This window comes from Tamandua tetradactyla, chromosome 3, assembly GCF_023851605.1.
Source record: "Tamandua tetradactyla isolate mTamTet1 chromosome 3, mTamTet1.pri, whole genome shotgun sequence".
NCBI lineage: Eukaryota > Metazoa > Chordata > Mammalia > Pilosa > Myrmecophagidae > Tamandua > Tamandua tetradactyla.
Genome location: NC_135329.1, coordinates 121,823,022 through 121,840,577, shown reverse-complemented (window position 1 = coordinate 121,840,577; position 17,556 = coordinate 121,823,022). Strand labels below are relative to the sequence as shown.

Genomic DNA, 17,556 nt, shown 5'->3' with positions numbered 1-17,556 from the left:
CTCAGCCTGACTTTGTGAATGCCATTATGTTCACGGGTTGGAAAACCAACAGAAAGGTAGCCTGCCTTCCCGCTTGGCTGGCAGGATCTTCCTTTTAAGCAAGCAAACAAAAGGAATTTTTTGAGGAATGATTACACGCTGACAGAGGAGGGCTGATATGCCAACTCCACTCTCCAAAAGCTTAAAACTAAATTGGGAAAGACAGGGCCACTAAGAATAAGAGAACAAGCTAGAAATCACTGTTGGAATGCAGAAGAGAAGGCACCTAGTCCCCACCTGTCTAATGTCCCTATTCTGTTTAATCTGATGGTGCTGCTTTGGTCTCAATTTTTAATGCCACTTTCCTATCCTGGGCCTTAAAAGCAATTTTACCTTTAAAATATTTTTAAATCCTGTTCCTTAATCCTGTAATGCCCTTGAGAGATACTGTACTTGAAATCACAGGCAGGGGCTCCTTTCTTCCCTTTTGCCATAAATATAAGCATCTTGGCCTTTTCATAGCCCGGTGTCAATATATATTGTGTTGGGGGGTGGGGCAGGGAGGGTTAGGGTTCCAAAGTTGTGTCTCTCAGGGATCAGGCAATGACTTGAATGTCACCTATGGGTGATGTTAAAAATGGAGGGGGGGCGGGCCGCGGTGGCTCAGCGGGCAAAGTGCTTGCCTGCTATGCCGGAGGACCTCGGTTCGATTCCCGGCCCCAGCCCATGTAACAAAAAAAAAACGGAAAAACAAAATACAATAAAACAAGAAAATGTTTAAAAAGATGTTTCCCTTTAAAAAAAAAAAAAAAAAAAAAAGGGGCGGGCCGCGGTGGCTCAGCGGGCAAAGTGCTTGCCTGCTATGCCGGAGGACCTCGGTTCGATTCCCGGCCCCAGCCCATGTAACAAAAACGGAGAAACAGAATACAATAAAACAAGAAAATGTTTAAAAATGTTTCCCTTTCTTCCTTCCTTCCTTCCTTCTCTCTGTCTTTCCTTTAAAAAAAAAAAAAAAAAAAAAAAAAAAAATGGAGGGGGCACTTAGTTGCCTGTTTTCTCTGCTTTTCCCAAATTCTTGTGACATGTCATGCAGCCCGCTAGGCATATGCCCTGAAGCATAGAAGAATTATTTTCTGTAAGTCCCTTTATTGATTGCTCTCTTTTTCTGAACCAATAAATTAAGAGCAATGTAATTAGTTTTACAACTCTTAGAATTACGTGCTCTTTTTTACTGAAACCAATTCAGTGGTCATAAGCACCTTAAGTATCTAATCAAAATCTGATTTGTTTAGCTCGGATCAGTTATTTGATGGCAATGTCATTTGACCCCTTCTTCCTCCTCTGGCAGAACCTGTACCGAGGACCTGGCCTGCGCTCCCTGCCCACTGGGTATAGGCTTCCCGTCGATACCCCTCACTTCAAGCACAACAAGAACAACCGCTACATGAGCAGTTATGTGAGTGGTCTCCTCCACTTCTAATGGGGTTTGAAGGGGAGGTAACCGTATTTATTCATAGCCTGTGGTCTCTCCAATCACGCCTTGAAGATTCAGCATGGTAGAACGATGGAGGTGGTAAGGAGAAGCACATTTTTCTTGGGATGCTGTGAATTGGATTGTGCCTACTGCTTGGCAGTGGTTGCCCATGGGGTTAGAATAGGACATTGGTGCAGTTGCGTCTGCATCGTTCAGTTACCTGGGCCCAGGGTCCATAGGCCAGGAGGACTCTACTGCTGCTGCTGCAGCCCAGAAGTGGCTGGGCCATCCCAAGCCACTTACTAGACAAGCAACTTCACACCTCCCCTCTTGAATGTGACCATAGTATCGTCTTCCTTCTGCTACATCTCACTGCAGAAAGTTAAACATCACTGTGTGTTCCTTTGGAAAGAAAGGACTTCCCTAACTCCTGGCTGTGATACCTACCACTTACCCTCTGTGCCCTATTCATACAGAGCTCAGGGGGTAGATAAGCTCTCAAACCAGCGGCTTGCCTGGGTGCTGGCTCTGATTCTAATTTGACCCACTTATTTTAAAGCACCAGGTTGGAACTTGTTGGATTTACCCCATGGGTGAGGCCCAGAGCAGTTTAGCTGTTCCAGTGACTTATAGACCAGCTATTCTCTAAAGAATTGCCTTCTTTCATGCTGCTCAGGAAATCAAAACTGCAGGCCAGGCAGGGTCCGAAAATAGGGTTCCTATGGCTCTAATAATCTACCATGTCATTTTAAAAATCAGTTTGTAAAGCCATTCATCAATATTAAAAATATTATTTTAATCTTTCTTTTCATTTCTTAATTTCTAGACATCTAGGAGATAAAAATAAAGATTTTATTTTTTCTAATTTTTTGCATTTTACATACCTGCCTAGAAACAAGCGAAGCTGAGTCTTACTCCTTTCTGGACCTGGTTTATTAGCCAACAAATAATTTTCAAGACTTGGATGAATATTGAAATTATGTCAAGGACTTTTCCTTCCTTGTGTAGAAAGCAATTTTCAAATGAAGTGACATCTCTTTTCTGTAGGAGACACGTGATGCTGCTCTGTTTACCCAGTGCTAATCTCTTTCTGGCTTTGCTTTCGCAGTTCAAATACAAAGAAGTTTATGAACACATCAAGGCTAATGGTTACACACTTGGCCCCAAAGATGTCCCATTTGTCCATGTACGAAGAGTCAACAATGTTACCAGTGAGGTACTGTGAATGCTAATTCTGTGGGGAAATACTGATTTTCAAAGACCATGTCTTTGGCTGAAAGGCATTAGGAATTAACTGTATTTCAGCTCTAAACTTAGACCTCAGCAAGGAATATGAGTGTCTTTTGTGTCACCACGTTGATACTGGTATCTCCTGGCAATGTTTTTCTAAAGTTGATAATGCTGTTGTAGAGATTCCGTTCCATAGGATAGGACATGAAATTTTTCAAAGGAAAAAGTTTTGACATTTTTATTCAAAAATCCTTAATGTTTCCATTTTAGTCTGACTCATGACCCTGTCTTTTCCACATAAATTATTAGTTTACATATCCAATCCTACTAACCAACTATCAGATGGAAAATGGGAGTCCTTTGAGTTCAGCATACTTCAACTACTTGAAATAAATATCATTTTCTCTTTTTTCCTAAATGCAATCATTATTCATATTCGCAGTCTTTCCTCTTGCTGGTTTTCTATATAAAATAATTGATTGTTGCATCATTGTTGATGCCCTCACCATCCTACATTAAATGCCTGAGATCATTTTTCCTCCAATGCAGAGACTGTATCGAGAATTGTACCACAAACTGAAAGACAAGATTCACACAACTCCTGATACACCTGAAATCCGCCAAGTCAAAAAGACGCAAGAAGCTGTCAGTGAGGTAGGTGTCTTCTGAGGGGAGAGGACGGGCAATAGAGCCCAGGGGTGAATGCCAACCATTCAGTTTCTAATGTTGGTGTTTCTGGGTGTTTTTTCTTAGTTGATCTACAAATCAGACTTCTTCAAGATGCAGGGCCACATGATCTCCCTGCCGTACACACCCCAAGTGCTGCATTGCCGCTACGTGGGAGACATCACTAGCGACGTAAGTAGCTCATAGGAGTTTTTCTGGTGGGGTCCCACCTTATCAAGAGCAGTCTTGCTTTCAGCAGTTAAGCCAAACAGTGCTCTTTAAACACCGTTTTCCACTGAATACTAATAAATTGAAAGTACAATTTGGGGGTGTGGAAGCAGAAATCCCACATTTCACCAGCTATGGAAACTGCAGGAAGAAGGTCACTTTGGAAAATGCAAGAATTGCTGACCACCATTCTACATCCAGCACTGAGTAACTGCCAGCTCTTCACCCTCCAGCTGGCCTACGTCCCACATCATGTTTTGTATCTTTCTCCTACTCATTCCTCCTCCCACCACTTCCAGCAACTTCTTGCTGTCATCTTGTTATCCTTCTTGGATGTTTCCTTCTTCTAAAAGACTCCTCCATTTGCTCCACAGCTTTCTCCCGTCAACATCATAATATGATAACAGCAGTATTCTCACCTCAGCTCAGGATTAGAGACCTAAATTTAAACAAACAAACAAACAATGATTTATTTGAGGGCAAGTAAATTAAGAGTACAGGGTGAATATGTTGAATCAGAATGAAAGATTTATCGATAAATATTTGTCACTACTCTCTTGTTGTTGTTCTTGATCTATCCTTGCCTGTGACCAGCCATATTGCCGTCTTCCCCACAGATTAAATACAAAGAGGACCTGCGAGTCCTGAGGGGACTGGGCTGCTTCCTGTATGACACACCTGACATGGTCCGCTCTCGGCACCTGCGGAAGCTGTGGGTGAGTGCACAGCTTCGGAACAGGTTGTCGCCTCTCCAGTGACCCAGGCACCTGTCCCCAGCTGCAGGGGGCCGGGCGGGGAGAATCTTCACCTACAACTACTTTTAAGGTGGGCTCTACCATTAACCCTCCTGAGAGGCCATGAGTCACTTCAAATGACCTGTGCCTCCTATAAAAGGCAAGGAGCTTGGTTAAATGACAGTTGTTTTTGTTCCTGCCTGGAAAGACGCCGGCCTGGCCTGGAGGGTCTGCTCAGCCTGCACCTGCCAGCCACTGGAAAAGGGAGTGTGTGACCATGAGATGCAGGCACTTAAATCATTAATCAACATGTATTTCTGCTATTTTTTTTCAGTCTAATTATCTGTATACTGATCATGCGAGGAAGACGCGAGACAAGTACAGAGTGGTACTTGACACTCCAGAGTACAGAAAAGTGCAGGAACTGAAGACACACCTGAGTGAGGTGAGGATCCTTTACCTGTCACTACAAGTGAACCAACTTGATCAGTATGGACTGAGTTACCCAAAAAGTATTTAGTGATCATTTTTTTAGGCAACTACGGCAGGTAAGAGATCTCCTTCTGCCTTTAACTGTGGAGTTGACCACCTTATCTAAGCAAGTCAATGGACCTCACTCTGCTTGGTTTACTTATTTGTTTCCTTTTGGTAAAATAAGAATATTGATACTTGCCCTACCTCGGACCAGGACTACTGAGAGCTTTATGTGATTTTATAAATTAGAAAGTTACTTTATCTTAACACTACTATTGTAGTCTCCAAAATGAACTAATTTCAAAGCATCCTCTCTTTAATCTCTGCTACCAGAGACCCTGATCATGGCCCTGCCCTGTTTAAAAGTCTTCAGTGACTCCCTGCTGCCCACTCAATTCCAGACTACTGAGTTTCACTTTCATCTACCCACCTGGCACTGAGACTTCTGATTTTTAGCAGTTATTTGCCTGTAGATCTGATCCTGCAGCTGAACTGTTGGTTCCTGGAAACTTGGAACCCTACCTTATTTACATGCACAGCCCATAGGACCTTGAACATAATGGATGTCCGTGTTTGCCATTGACCAAGCATGTTTTACAAAGTTAAGGGCATTCAACAAATGTAAACAGTTGTTCTTATTATAAGTCAACTGGCCATCCTCATTCAAGCATCAGTCGGTCTAGTGGTCTCATCCATCAGACTTTACCATACTGAGCCAAGCACTGGCCATCAGGTTGCCTCATCCTTCTCAACAGCTCTGATGGCTGTTGATTAGGAATCACTCATGTTCTTAGATTTAGAGATGCCCTGGCTCATCAAATGTTGCCCTCAGGGGGGGATGTGCATCTTCCTACACTCTAGTGAGACAGAGGCAGAAGATGATTAATTAATTCTTCAGCTTTTGGAAATGCCACCTTGAATCCATTAGCTTTCCTAAAAGCTTCCCTGTGTTATTTCACTGGTACTAGCACTCAGATAGGAATGCTTATAATTTTTTTAACCTAGTAAAACTATGTATCTCCACTTTGTGTATCAGAATCACCTGTGGAATATATTTAAACTACCCCTAAGTGGGAGCCTACCTCCAGTACCACAATAGACACCAATTTTCTATGTCTGGATATCTGTATGCTTTTATATGCTCCACAGATGATTCTAATATGCAGCCAGTATTATAAATCACAGTTCTAAAGCATCTCATCTCTCCTCCAGCTATCAAATAATAAAACATTGTTTGGTAACTTAAAGTGCTTATTGGCATCTCTGAAATGTCTTTACTTTTCTTTGATGTCTGGGTCAGTTAAAACTTTTAGTTCTCCTCTTCCCAATTCCTGTTTGGATTTTGTGCATATTGTACATCAATATTGACGTCTATGTGTGGGAGAGTAGAAATTTTTCAGTAGTGCGGTTTCTTTGACAAGTGCCCCACCATAAGAATGACCTGGGCCTGACAAATTCTTGGCCCAAGGCACTCCCTTGGCTTCAGAAGTCTGAGATAGGTCCTGCAAATCTGTTCTTAATAAGGACCCGAGGGATTTTTAGTACCAAGAAAGCTTGGAAAATGCCAACTAAAAAGTTTGATGGTAAAAAGAAGTTCCAGAGATTGACTTTGTAATTGTCTCTGAATTGTATAGATTGTTGACATATATACATTTGTAGTACTAGAAGCAGTAATGTTGTCCCAAGCAGCATAAACAGCACATAACTAAGTAAAAGGAAAATATGGTACAAAGAGAATAATAGAAATGGCAGAGGAGAGTTCACTTTTAGTCCCAGATTTATTTCCAGTTAGCTGTGTGTGTGACCTTGTATAATTCACAACTTCAGCACCCAATTTCCTAAATTGGAGAATTGGTCTAGATGATGATTCAGACTCTGTGAATCTATAAGATTCTATGAGTTTATTGATTTGCTTTATTCAAGATTAAGCATGAAATAAATTTTCGTTTGGTTTATCTTATTTCTTTCAACAGAAGATCAGAATCAGCCCAAAGAAGACAAGCTACAGTTTGTTATAACTTGCTCTTGTTTATCATTTAGGCTTGAAGAAATGGACATGTATACTACACACACACACACACACACACACACACATTATATATTTTATATTTCATCTGTCTAACTGGTATCTCTATCTGTGATTAGAATTTATTTGCTACTCATCTGTTCTTTCTAGTTTACGTCAAACTATATTAAATTCCTTCAATATTTATTAGGGGGCTACTATTTTTCAGGTCCTTTAACTAATTATTGGGTGATGAAAACATGCTAGAGCCGGGTCCCTGCATTCCATGGACTCATGGCCGGGGAGAAGAGACAGTCATTGATATGATAAATGCTGTGTTACAGAAACAATCAAGATAGTCTGGACTCTAGAGTTTTCCAGGTAGATAAGAGCAAGAAGGACATTCTGGGCAGAAGGAACAGTATGTAGAAAGGCCATCATGAGTTCAAGAAAATCATGGGAAATGAAGCTAGAAACATAGATATGGGCCAGGTTAAGAAGACCCATGGGTGCTATATTAATGTTTTGGGGCTTGACAAAAAAATCATTGAAGAATTAGACAGATCTAAGCATTAAGATCTGATTGTCTTGGAGCTTTAAGAAAATTTCTCTCGGGGCCTACGGGGGAAAAAAAAAAGGAGAGAAAATTTAAAATTTCTCTCTCAGACTTGTGAAAGATGGGTAGTAATATGAAGTGATTCAGTAGAGTTGGGAAGCTGATTTAGGAAGCTCCTATGGATGTTTAGAGAAAAAAAATGGGAGGATCAACTAGGGCAGAGACAGTGGGAAATGAGAAGAGGGAACAGATTTAATGGATGTCACAAAGTTAAAAGCACAGGATTCATAGGCATTTTGATGTGGGGGTGAGGGTAAAGGATGACCTCACCTTGGTAACCGGAAAATCAGAGAGCCATTTACCAAAATAGAGAATACAGGCAAAGCAAATTTGGGTTGGGAATGGAGGTAATATAAAGACTTCTATGTTAATCATGATGAGTTGCCTAACTTCAGGATGTTGTTGAAAATTCGGGTCTGAAGACAGGAGAGACACTGACTATATCAATTTGGAAGTTGTCAGTTTCTCAGTGATAGTTGAAGCCATGGGTATGGATGAGCTCACCCAAGGAGAATGTATGGAGGTGAAAGCAAGCAAGTCTTAAATCCTAAAAAACAGCAGACTTTGGGGGAGAGCAGAGGGAATAGAACCATAGGAGTCTGAGAAGGAATGCCCCCAAAGATAGGAGACCACTAAAGAGAGATGGGTGGAATGAAGGCAGATGAGAGAGTTTCAAGAAGGAAAACTGCTGAGCAGGTTTACTTGTTATGAAGATGCAGTGTCTGAATTTGAGAATGGTGAAGTTTTTGGTAGCCTTGATGATAGTGGCTTCATTGATGTGGTTGGGTGGAAGCCAAACTATCACCTTGAGAAGTCATTCAAAAGAGAGGAAAAGGAGAAAAAACACATCAATTGTTTGATTGTCCAAGGGTGGAATAAGGCCATTAACTAGAGGTTGAAAAAGGGTCTATAAAGAGAGAGGCTTGAGTCTATTGGCAGATGAATAGGGGACTGGAGTAACAGAAAGGGGTGAAGATATGGAAAGGGAGGGAATAATTACTGGAACATGGTCATAGAAGTGACAGGCAAGAATGGGACCAAGAGCACAGCAGGAGGCTTGAACCATAAACAGGCTACAGAAGGTCCAGTAAGGGTAAGGAGGCAAAAAAAAAAAAAAAAAAAAAAAGTATTGGTTTATTGACAGAAACTGAGATTGTTACAATGGGAGGGCCTCTGCTTTTTCAATGAAATAAGGAGGGCAGGTATATGCAGAGGACATATCATATCTATAAGGCAGAACTGATGATGATAACTTGTTTTATTCCAGCTGGTATACAGAGCTGCAGGCAGGAAGCAAAAGTCAATCTTCACTTCAGTTCCTGATACTCCTGATCTTTTAAGAGCCAAACGAGGGCAGAAGCTTCAGAGTCAGGTAAAAGTTCTTTTGTTAATGACAATTTATAAACCTGCCACACCGGTGTCACTGGGGTGTGCATGACCACTCCTGGTCAATATCAGACCCTCACTCTTGCTTCTCCTTGACACAGCCTCATGTACTTCAAGAAGTGACTTTCTCTTGACCCCACAAAGGATAGGCCAAGCCTACTTAAAATTAGGCCTAAGAGTTACCCCCAAGAGAATCTCTTTTGTTGCTCAGATGTGGCCTCTCTCTCTCTGAGCCAACACAACAAGCAAACTCACTGCCCTCCCCCTCTCTATGTGGGATCTGACTCCCAGGGGTGTGGACCTGCCTGGCAATGTGGGACAGAAATCCTTGAATGAGCTGGGACTCAACATCAAGGGATTGAGAAAACCTTCTCGACCAAAAGGGAGAAGAGAGATATGAGACAAAATAAAGTGTCAATGGCTGAGAGATTCCAAACAGAGTTGAGAGGTTATCCTGGAGGTTATTCTTACGCATTAAACGGATATCACCTTTTTAGTTAAGGTGTAACAGAGAGGCTGGAGGGAACTGCCTGAAAATGTAGAGCTGTGTTCCAGTGCCCATGTTTCTTGAAGATGATTGCATCATGATACAGCTTTCACAACGTGACTGTGTGATTGTGAAAATCTTGTCTCTGATGCTTCTTTTATCTACCTTTTTGACAGACGAGTAAAACATATGGATTAAAAATAAATAATTGGGGAAACAAATATTAAAATAAATTTGGTAGATTGAAATGCTAGTCATCAGTGGAGGGAGGGGTAAGGGGTATGGTATGTATGAATTTTTTTCTGTTTTATTTTTATTTCTTTTTCTGAATTGATGCAAATGTTCTAAGAAATGATCGTGATGATGAATATACAAGTATGTGATAAAAAAGAATGCTCATATTGTATGTTGATTGGTTTTAATAATAAAATTTTTAAAATAATTTTTAAAAAAGAAGTGGCTTTCTTTCAGGCCATCTTAACTGAGCTTATGCCTACATGAGAGGTAGATGCCACATCATTTCTAGTGCTCTCTACCTTTGTCATTGAATGTGGACTCTGCATAGGGAAAAATAATTGCTTGATTCACTCCACAGGACCTATTTGTTGTCTGCAGACAAATGAAACCAGATTTCATGCAAACAGGCATTTTATTTTTTAATGTTGAGGACTCTAATATAATCATCTTGCTTTTCTGTCATCGTACTATAGCACAAGGCTTTAGATTAGACTATACTCAGTAGTAGGAATATTATATAACACGTGTGTACATGTGTTTCCAAATGTGAAACACAGAGAGACAAATTAACAGAAACACATATATAAAAACAAAAGCAAAACAGCAATAAGCAAACACCTCTCCTCCCATTTAAGGATTGGAATTAAAGAATAGTGAGCGCTAAATATTTCAAGTTGCTAACATCTCACTCCATTCTCTTATTGTTTAGTATCTGTATATTGAACTTGCCACCAAAGAGAGACCTCATCATCATGCTGGAAACCAAACAAGAGCCCTGAGGCATGCTAAAGATGTGAAGGACATGGTCAGTGAGGTAAGCCGGGGATTTGGCAACAGGGTGCTGGGTTAGAAGAAAAACTCCTTTGTTAAAACCTTTAGGGTGGGCCACGGTGGCTCAGCAGGTAAGAGTGCTTGCCTGCCATGCCCGAGGACCCAGGTTTGATTCCTGGTGCCTGCCCATGTAAAAAAAAAAACCTTCACCTGCTACCTCTAATCAGAGAGCTCACTACAATAAGTCATGCTTAACATCTTCAAAACACAGAACAGCATCTTCAGAACACAGGACACAAAACTGTTTTCTTACAGAGTATGTCCCTTGGCTGAATACTGTGAACTGGTTATAAGTGGGAAGGATGAGAATACTTGAACTTAAGTTTGTCTCTCTCTTCTATCTGTATTTCTTAGACAAAGTACAAGATTCAGTATGAAAAGATGAAGGACAAGTACACCCCAGTTCCAGATACACCAATCCTCATCAGAGCCAAGAAGGCTTACTGGAATGCCAGTGATGTACGCATCTCTTTTTGCTTTCTTCTGATGCTTTAGGGAGAGCTGATGCTGAATTATCTGACGTAAGATGTTACAGTCCTATCATAGCTCAAAGCCACAACGTGAGGCAGGAAAGCAAAAACAAAAATAGCACAAGCAGTACGAGTTAGGTGAAGAAGATAAGGACAGTGCTGCAAGGTTTAGATGCCTGTTGTCTTCTCATTGCTCTTCTGGGCCAAAAATATAACGTTGTTATTCTTGGGTAGCATTTCGTAGGGATGCTGAACTATAAACTCATGTGCTTGGAGTCAGTCAAACGTGGTTTCAGATCTTGTCGCTGGCACTTGCCTGCTGTTTGACTGTATATAATTTGCCTAATTTTTTTGCAATTATTTACGATGAGAATAAGACATGTAATAATCAAATTATACTAAACAAGGTAATGAATATAACGTTCCTAGCACAGTGCTGGCTTCAAGATGACCCTCAGAAAATGTTCTCTTAATTCTCTTAGTTAATATACTTTTAATTAAATATCTACAATATAGATATATGTATCTATATAAATATAACTATGTATTTATTTATCACTTACTATAGAAGTATAGATCTATAACATGACCTGTAACTATAGATGATGTGCATGATATATTAGTTAGAACTAAGATGGACAGACTTTCATTTCATATTCCTCAGGCTCAAGGGAAGACTGCCTTTTAATGGTAATTGTATTTCCTGTTATGGTGATATGAAATTGGACAGCCAAGATTAGACGGCCAGTCCTTACCTATTTTGTGTCTCAGAACCCAATTCATAAAGCACAGTACCCATCCATCACCAGTCCAGAATCCCTAGACTAGGATGGACACAGTTCAAGCCAGCCCATAAGCTCTCAACTTAACAACATAGTTCTAGGATTTCAGTGCATCTTAAGGTCAGTTCAGTGATCACAAAGAAGAAATGTCAAGAAGTACAGCAAATGGGAACAGTATCTCAGCTCCATGATTTTGTCAGAAATTTTTACTTGGAGCTAAGGGAGTCTACCAATTGGAAAGAAGGCAATGCCAGCTAGTTCTTAAAACATAGGCCAAGACATAGAATTAAGTACTTGATTTAAAAGGCTAATTTTATATTATATATATCATTACAATAAAATTTTTTATATATAACTTTGAGTATATATATACATATATAAAAAATCATATACACTTCTCAAAATCTATCTCTTAGGGTATTTTTAGTCTTCTTGTGACATTCCCATCTTTTCCACTTCAAGGTGACTCTTGGATATTAAATTGAGGCAAGTGTGATCTGTGTCATCACATTTTGGCAATGTCACACAGTGAAATTTTCCCCCTGGGGTCACCGTGCCCCATTGGACAGCCTCATCCCTTCAGGTACTGGGAATCCTAATCTTTGAGCAGTCCACTGTAACAAGGATGGTGTCTGGCATTAAGTTCAGCCATCTACCACGTTGGCCCCGCATGGTGAGCTAAGCAAAATTTATGGGATTATCCGTCTGAAAAATAAAAATTACAAAGACAAAGAAAAGATATCTTTCATTATATGTTTGCTCAGCTACCCAAAAAGAAAAGACCTTTTCGAGGCTGCAAATAGACTGCTCAGAGAAGGACCTATCTTGTGTAGAGGGGATGAATCTGCCATGGTATTTTTAGATAAAGTCAGAACTGTAGTCTCTTGAAATATCAAAAAGTCTCTTGAAATATCAAAAAGTCTAAGAGCATAATGAAAGAAAATTTCAGACTGTTTTGTAGAGAATGGATTTATTGATACCAGGGGTTAGAAGCTAAATCTTTCTCTTCTCTCCATGCGCACTAGTATATTTGGTTTTTGCCTCTACCCAAATTTGCTTCTTGCTTATTTTACATTTAAATAAACTTTTTTTTAAATGGTTTTAAATTTATAGAGAAGTTGCAGAGATGAGAAAGAGAGTTACTGCATAACCCACAGCCAGTTTCTCCTATTAACACCTTTACATCACCGTCATACATTTGTCACACTTAATGAACCAGTATTGACACATTATTATCAACTAAACTCCACACTTTATCTGGATTTCATTAGTTTTTCCTTAATGTCCTTTTTCTCTTCCAGAATCTGAAATGAGCTTTTTAATTTCTCCTAAATTTATTCCTGGGGAATCCTAAAAGAGAAGGCTCAAGAGAGTTCAAGCTTTAAAATAGCTCATTTATTTAACTTCTCAATTTTTCTTGATCCATGTGCTTTATCTCTTTCCAGCTACGTTACAAAGAAACATTTCAAAAGACCAAAGGGAGATATCACACTGTGAAGGATGCTCTGGACATCGTTTATCACCGCAAGGTCACAGATGACATCAGTAAAGTACGTCTCTCCGTGTTTCTACTTGTGTTCTGCTAAATAACCCACCATCGCTTTTTTTTTTTAGCATCCTTCCTTTCTAAAACTGCCCAGATAGACTTTTTTTTTTAATTGTCAATCCTTAACAAACAAACATACAAATATTCTTGACATACAAGCATTCTATACATGGTGGACAATCAATGGCTCATAATATCATCACATAGTTGTGTATTCATCACTATGATCATTTTTTTTAACGCTTGCATCTCTCCAGCAAAAGAAATAAAAAAGAAAAAAGCTATACATACCATCCCCCTTACCTCTCCCTCTCATTGACCACTAGTGCTTCAATCTACCCAATATATTTTAACCTTTGTTCCCCCTATTATTTATTTTTTATTCATATTTTTTACTCATCTGTCCATACCCTAGCAAAAGGAGCATCAGACACATGGTTTTCACAATCACACAGTTACATTATAAAAGCTATATGGTTATACAACCACCAGATAGACTTTTTAATATGAACATTGGGCGACACTTTAAAGCTGTCTTTGTGTTTTTACTGTAGGTGAAATATAAGGAGAACTACATGAGCCAGCTGGGATTTTGGAGATCCATTCCCGATCGTCCAGAGCATTTCCATCATCGGGCGGTCACTGATGCAGTCAGTGATGTGAGTCTTGAAATCTATTTTTACATATAAATACTCATATGAGTTATGAAATCAAACATTGCATAAACATGGATTAAGCTCCCCTGGAAGCCTTGTTAAAACAAAGAATGCTACTCCCTGCCCCCTGCCAGAATTTGATTCAGTAGGTCTGAGAATTTAATGTCTAAGTTCACAGGTGATGCTGATGGTGCCAATCTGGGGAACACTCTTTGCTAACTCCTGGTCTAGCAGATCTCCCTAGGGTAGAAAAGGAGAAAAAAAAACTCATGGTCCAGAAAAATGAAGTGTGCGAGAGGGCAGCAGCTCGTAGTCCACACACTATCAGCAAATTAGAGCCTGAAGATTTCATTTGAAATCCATTGGGTCTATGACCTCTGAGATCTTTCCTAATGCTCGTTTTGTAGAAGATGGGTGAATTGACACGAGTAGGGGTATAGACTTTTGGGATATGGGCTTGTGAGCAAAAACGTGGTGCCTGGAACATAGGACTCCTTGGAGCTGGGCTAGTGTTGGAGATGTGTAGGCTTTGAGGCTTCTCTCTGCTTCCCCAGCTAGTTTGGCTTTAGCCTCTTCCAGGGCAGCCCCCACCCACAGACACTACCACAGCCTGACCAAGGGCGAGAAGAGCAGGCTGGAACCAGCCATACTTGAGAATCTTTTCTGCCCCCAATACTGACAGCTGTAGAATCTGGAGAGCAGATGCCCCTCTTGCTAAGCAACTCCTGAAACAACAGCTTGCTTCAAGATTCTATTGTGACTTTGTTGTTGGGGTGGAGAGATATAAATATAGATAAACTTCTCAAAATGATTACATCATAAGAATAATGAAATTTTCATTATTGAAAATTATTATTATTCTTATGATATCATTATTCTTATGATAATGAAAATGACACTTTGCCCAAAAAAACAAAAAGAAAGACAAAAAAAAATTGATTAAGCACTTGGCTAAAATTTAGATCTTGTGGATGGGAGTTTAAATCATAAAACTCAATTACTAAATGAGTAAATTTCAACTTGAATGAGATAATAACATGTTCAAATTTATAAATTTATAAATCTAATTTTTCTTTTAAATGTATGAGATATAACATGACTGGAAATGATATCCTTCAGCTATAAAATAGCTGAAATTTTTGGTCAGTTGAAGAGAAAACTTTATGAAGTAATTAAAGCACATAACGATTGTCATTTAGAAACACATTTTCACCTCTGTATATGAAAATACAGCTGCCAAGCTAATGATATACTGTCTAGGGAAGTATGCCTGTTAAGTGTGAATTGCTTTAATTAGTATTAAAGATGAGTTTTGTATACTAAATAACAATATACCATAAAGTTAGCAGAAATCAGGATTACAGGGAGCTACTTGTATATTTTTAATCATTATTATTACATATACTTCAGGACTCAGAGCTCTTCATCTCACATGTACAGATCCTAATCTACTGCTTTGTGGAGATAGGTTCTTAAAACTTTTTGGTGTGGTTTTCCCAGGTGAAGTATAAAGAAGATTTGACCTGGCTTAAGGGCATTGGTTGCTATGCCTACGATACTCCTGACTTCACTCTGGCTGAAAAGAACAAGACTCTCTACAGTAAGGTATGACTACTGAAGGAGAATAGCCACATCCATTTACCATATACCTGTACCCACAGAGAGAATTAACACTGAGAAAATAGCCTTTCGTATTTCCATCTCTGTCCTTGCTTCTAGACCTGTGGTTAGGGTAAATATTTCAATTGTTCACTCTCCTTTGGAATTTCTTTAGTATTGACCTCACTATCTATAGTCATTTATTTTAATATGATGAAAGGTCGTCTCAATATAACTCCTTGTGGCTCTTCCAGAATTCCTTCCCTATTAACTTGTCTTAGAGTAATTTACCATGCAAGAGCTGATATGGTAGCAAATATAAACTGAGGTCATTTGGATCCACAAACTTGATTATGAACAGGGCAAATCACTTCATTTTTATGGGCATCATTTTCCTGTTTCCAAAGTAAAGCTTCTTTTGAGCTCTAAAGTAGGGTTGGCAATCTTTCTTAAAAGGCTAAATAGTACTGCACAACTCAAACAGTGAACCCTAAGTTAAACCATGGACAATAGTTAGTAGTATAATTTTAAAAAATGTGCTTTCATCGGTTGTAACAAATGTGCCACACCAATGCAACGTGTTGATAATAGATTGGTATATAGAAATGCTGTATTTTATGCATGATTGTTCTATAAACCCACAACTTCTTTAATTAAAAAAAGAAAGCTATATAGTATGTATTTTAGATTTTATGGGTCACCTTCAGCCTGTCACATATTCTTCTTTGTTTATTTTTTATAACCCCTTAAAATATAAAAAGAATCATTCTTTTCTGGGTGGTGTAAGGGGGGCTCAATGGCAGAATTCTCACCTGCCATGTCGGAGACACAAGTTTGATTCCTGGTGTCTGCCCATGTAAAAAAAAAACAAAAAAAAATAGGCAGTGGACTAAATTTGACCTATGGGTCTTTTTCCTTTTTCTTAATATTTTTATTTCCAAATCTTCACACACATAGTCCGTACATGGTGTACAATCAGTGGCTCACAATATCATCATATACATGTGATCATTTTTAGAACATTTGCATCACTCCAGAAAAAGAAATAAAAAGAAGAAACTCATATATACCATACCTCTTACCCCTCCCTCTCATTGACCACTAGTATTGCAATCTACCCAATTTTTTTTACCCCTCATCCCCTCCATTATTTATTTTTATCCATATTTTTTACACATCTGTCCATATGCTGGATAAAAGCAACATCAGACACAAGGTTTTCACAATCACACAGTCACATTGTAAAAGCTATCTTGTTATACAATCACCTTCAGGAATCAAGGCTACTGGAACACAGCTCACCAGTTTTAGGTGAGTCCTGCCAATCACTTCAATACACTATCAATTAAAAGGGGATATCTAGAGAATGCATAAGAAAAACCTCTAGGATTACCTTTCAATTCTTTTTAACATCTCTTAGCCACTAAAACTTTATTTTGTCTCATTTCTCTCTTCGCCCTTTTGTTCAAGAAGGCTTTCTCTGGCCCATGATGATGGGTCCTAGCTCATCCCAGGATTTCTGCCCCATGTTGTCAGGGAAATTTACACCCCTGGGAGTCATGTCCCGCATAGTGGGGAGGGCAGGGGGTTCACCTGCTGCGTTGGCTTAGAGAGAGAGAAGCTACATCTGAGCAACAAAAGAGGTTCTGTGGGGGTGACTCTTAAGCCTAAGTTTTGTTTTTTTTAAAAATTTTTATTAATAAAACCAATCAACATGCAAACACAAACATTCTTAATATATGAACATTCCATATGACCTATGGGTCTTAACAGCTGACCCCTATTCTGAAACATTATGATTATCTGATAATTTACTAGAAAATGATATTCAAACTAATAGACTGAAATCCAGCAACTGCATATATTAAACATCTTCAAATTAAAAAAATAATCATTATTATATATAGGAGCAAAGAACAAATTGATTTGAATTTTTGTCCAGTATGAAAAATAGATCTGTTTGAAATCCATTCAATGAAAGTGTTTTCTAGTATGTATCTGGGGGCTACTTTTCAAGACATCTAGGTGCTTTGCCCTTCCTTACCTTGGGAGACAAGTAAGAACTTAGTCATAGGTCTGTGAATAAATCAATTGACACAATTATATGATAAGATAAATGCATGTTTCATTCTTACGTATTCACAGCCTGCTATAAA

General features: G+C 39.1%; 1 protein-coding gene across 21 annotated transcripts in view; it reads left to right on the top strand.

Annotated features, from left to right (window-relative positions):
* The window catches only part of NEB (nebulin), a 232,784-nt gene that overhangs the window by 159,376 nt on the left and 55,852 nt on the right, over positions 1 to 17,556 (top strand). For all 21 annotated transcript variants that reach the window (XM_077153803.1, XM_077153822.1, XM_077153820.1 and 18 more), the window contains 12 exons: positions 1,328 to 1,435; positions 2,562 to 2,669; positions 3,233 to 3,337; positions 3,437 to 3,541; positions 4,195 to 4,293; positions 4,646 to 4,756; positions 8,674 to 8,778; positions 10,226 to 10,330; positions 10,702 to 10,806; positions 13,045 to 13,149; positions 13,700 to 13,804; positions 15,302 to 15,406. In XM_077153803.1, coding sequence (XP_077009918.1) covers positions 1,328 to 1,435; positions 2,562 to 2,669; positions 3,233 to 3,337; positions 3,437 to 3,541; positions 4,195 to 4,293; positions 4,646 to 4,756; positions 8,674 to 8,778; positions 10,226 to 10,330; positions 10,702 to 10,806; positions 13,045 to 13,149; positions 13,700 to 13,804; positions 15,302 to 15,406 — 1,266 coding nt within the window. The remainder of the gene's footprint in view (positions 1 to 1,327; positions 1,436 to 2,561; positions 2,670 to 3,232; positions 3,338 to 3,436; positions 3,542 to 4,194; positions 4,294 to 4,645; positions 4,757 to 8,673; positions 8,779 to 10,225; positions 10,331 to 10,701; positions 10,807 to 13,044; positions 13,150 to 13,699; positions 13,805 to 15,301; positions 15,407 to 17,556) is intronic.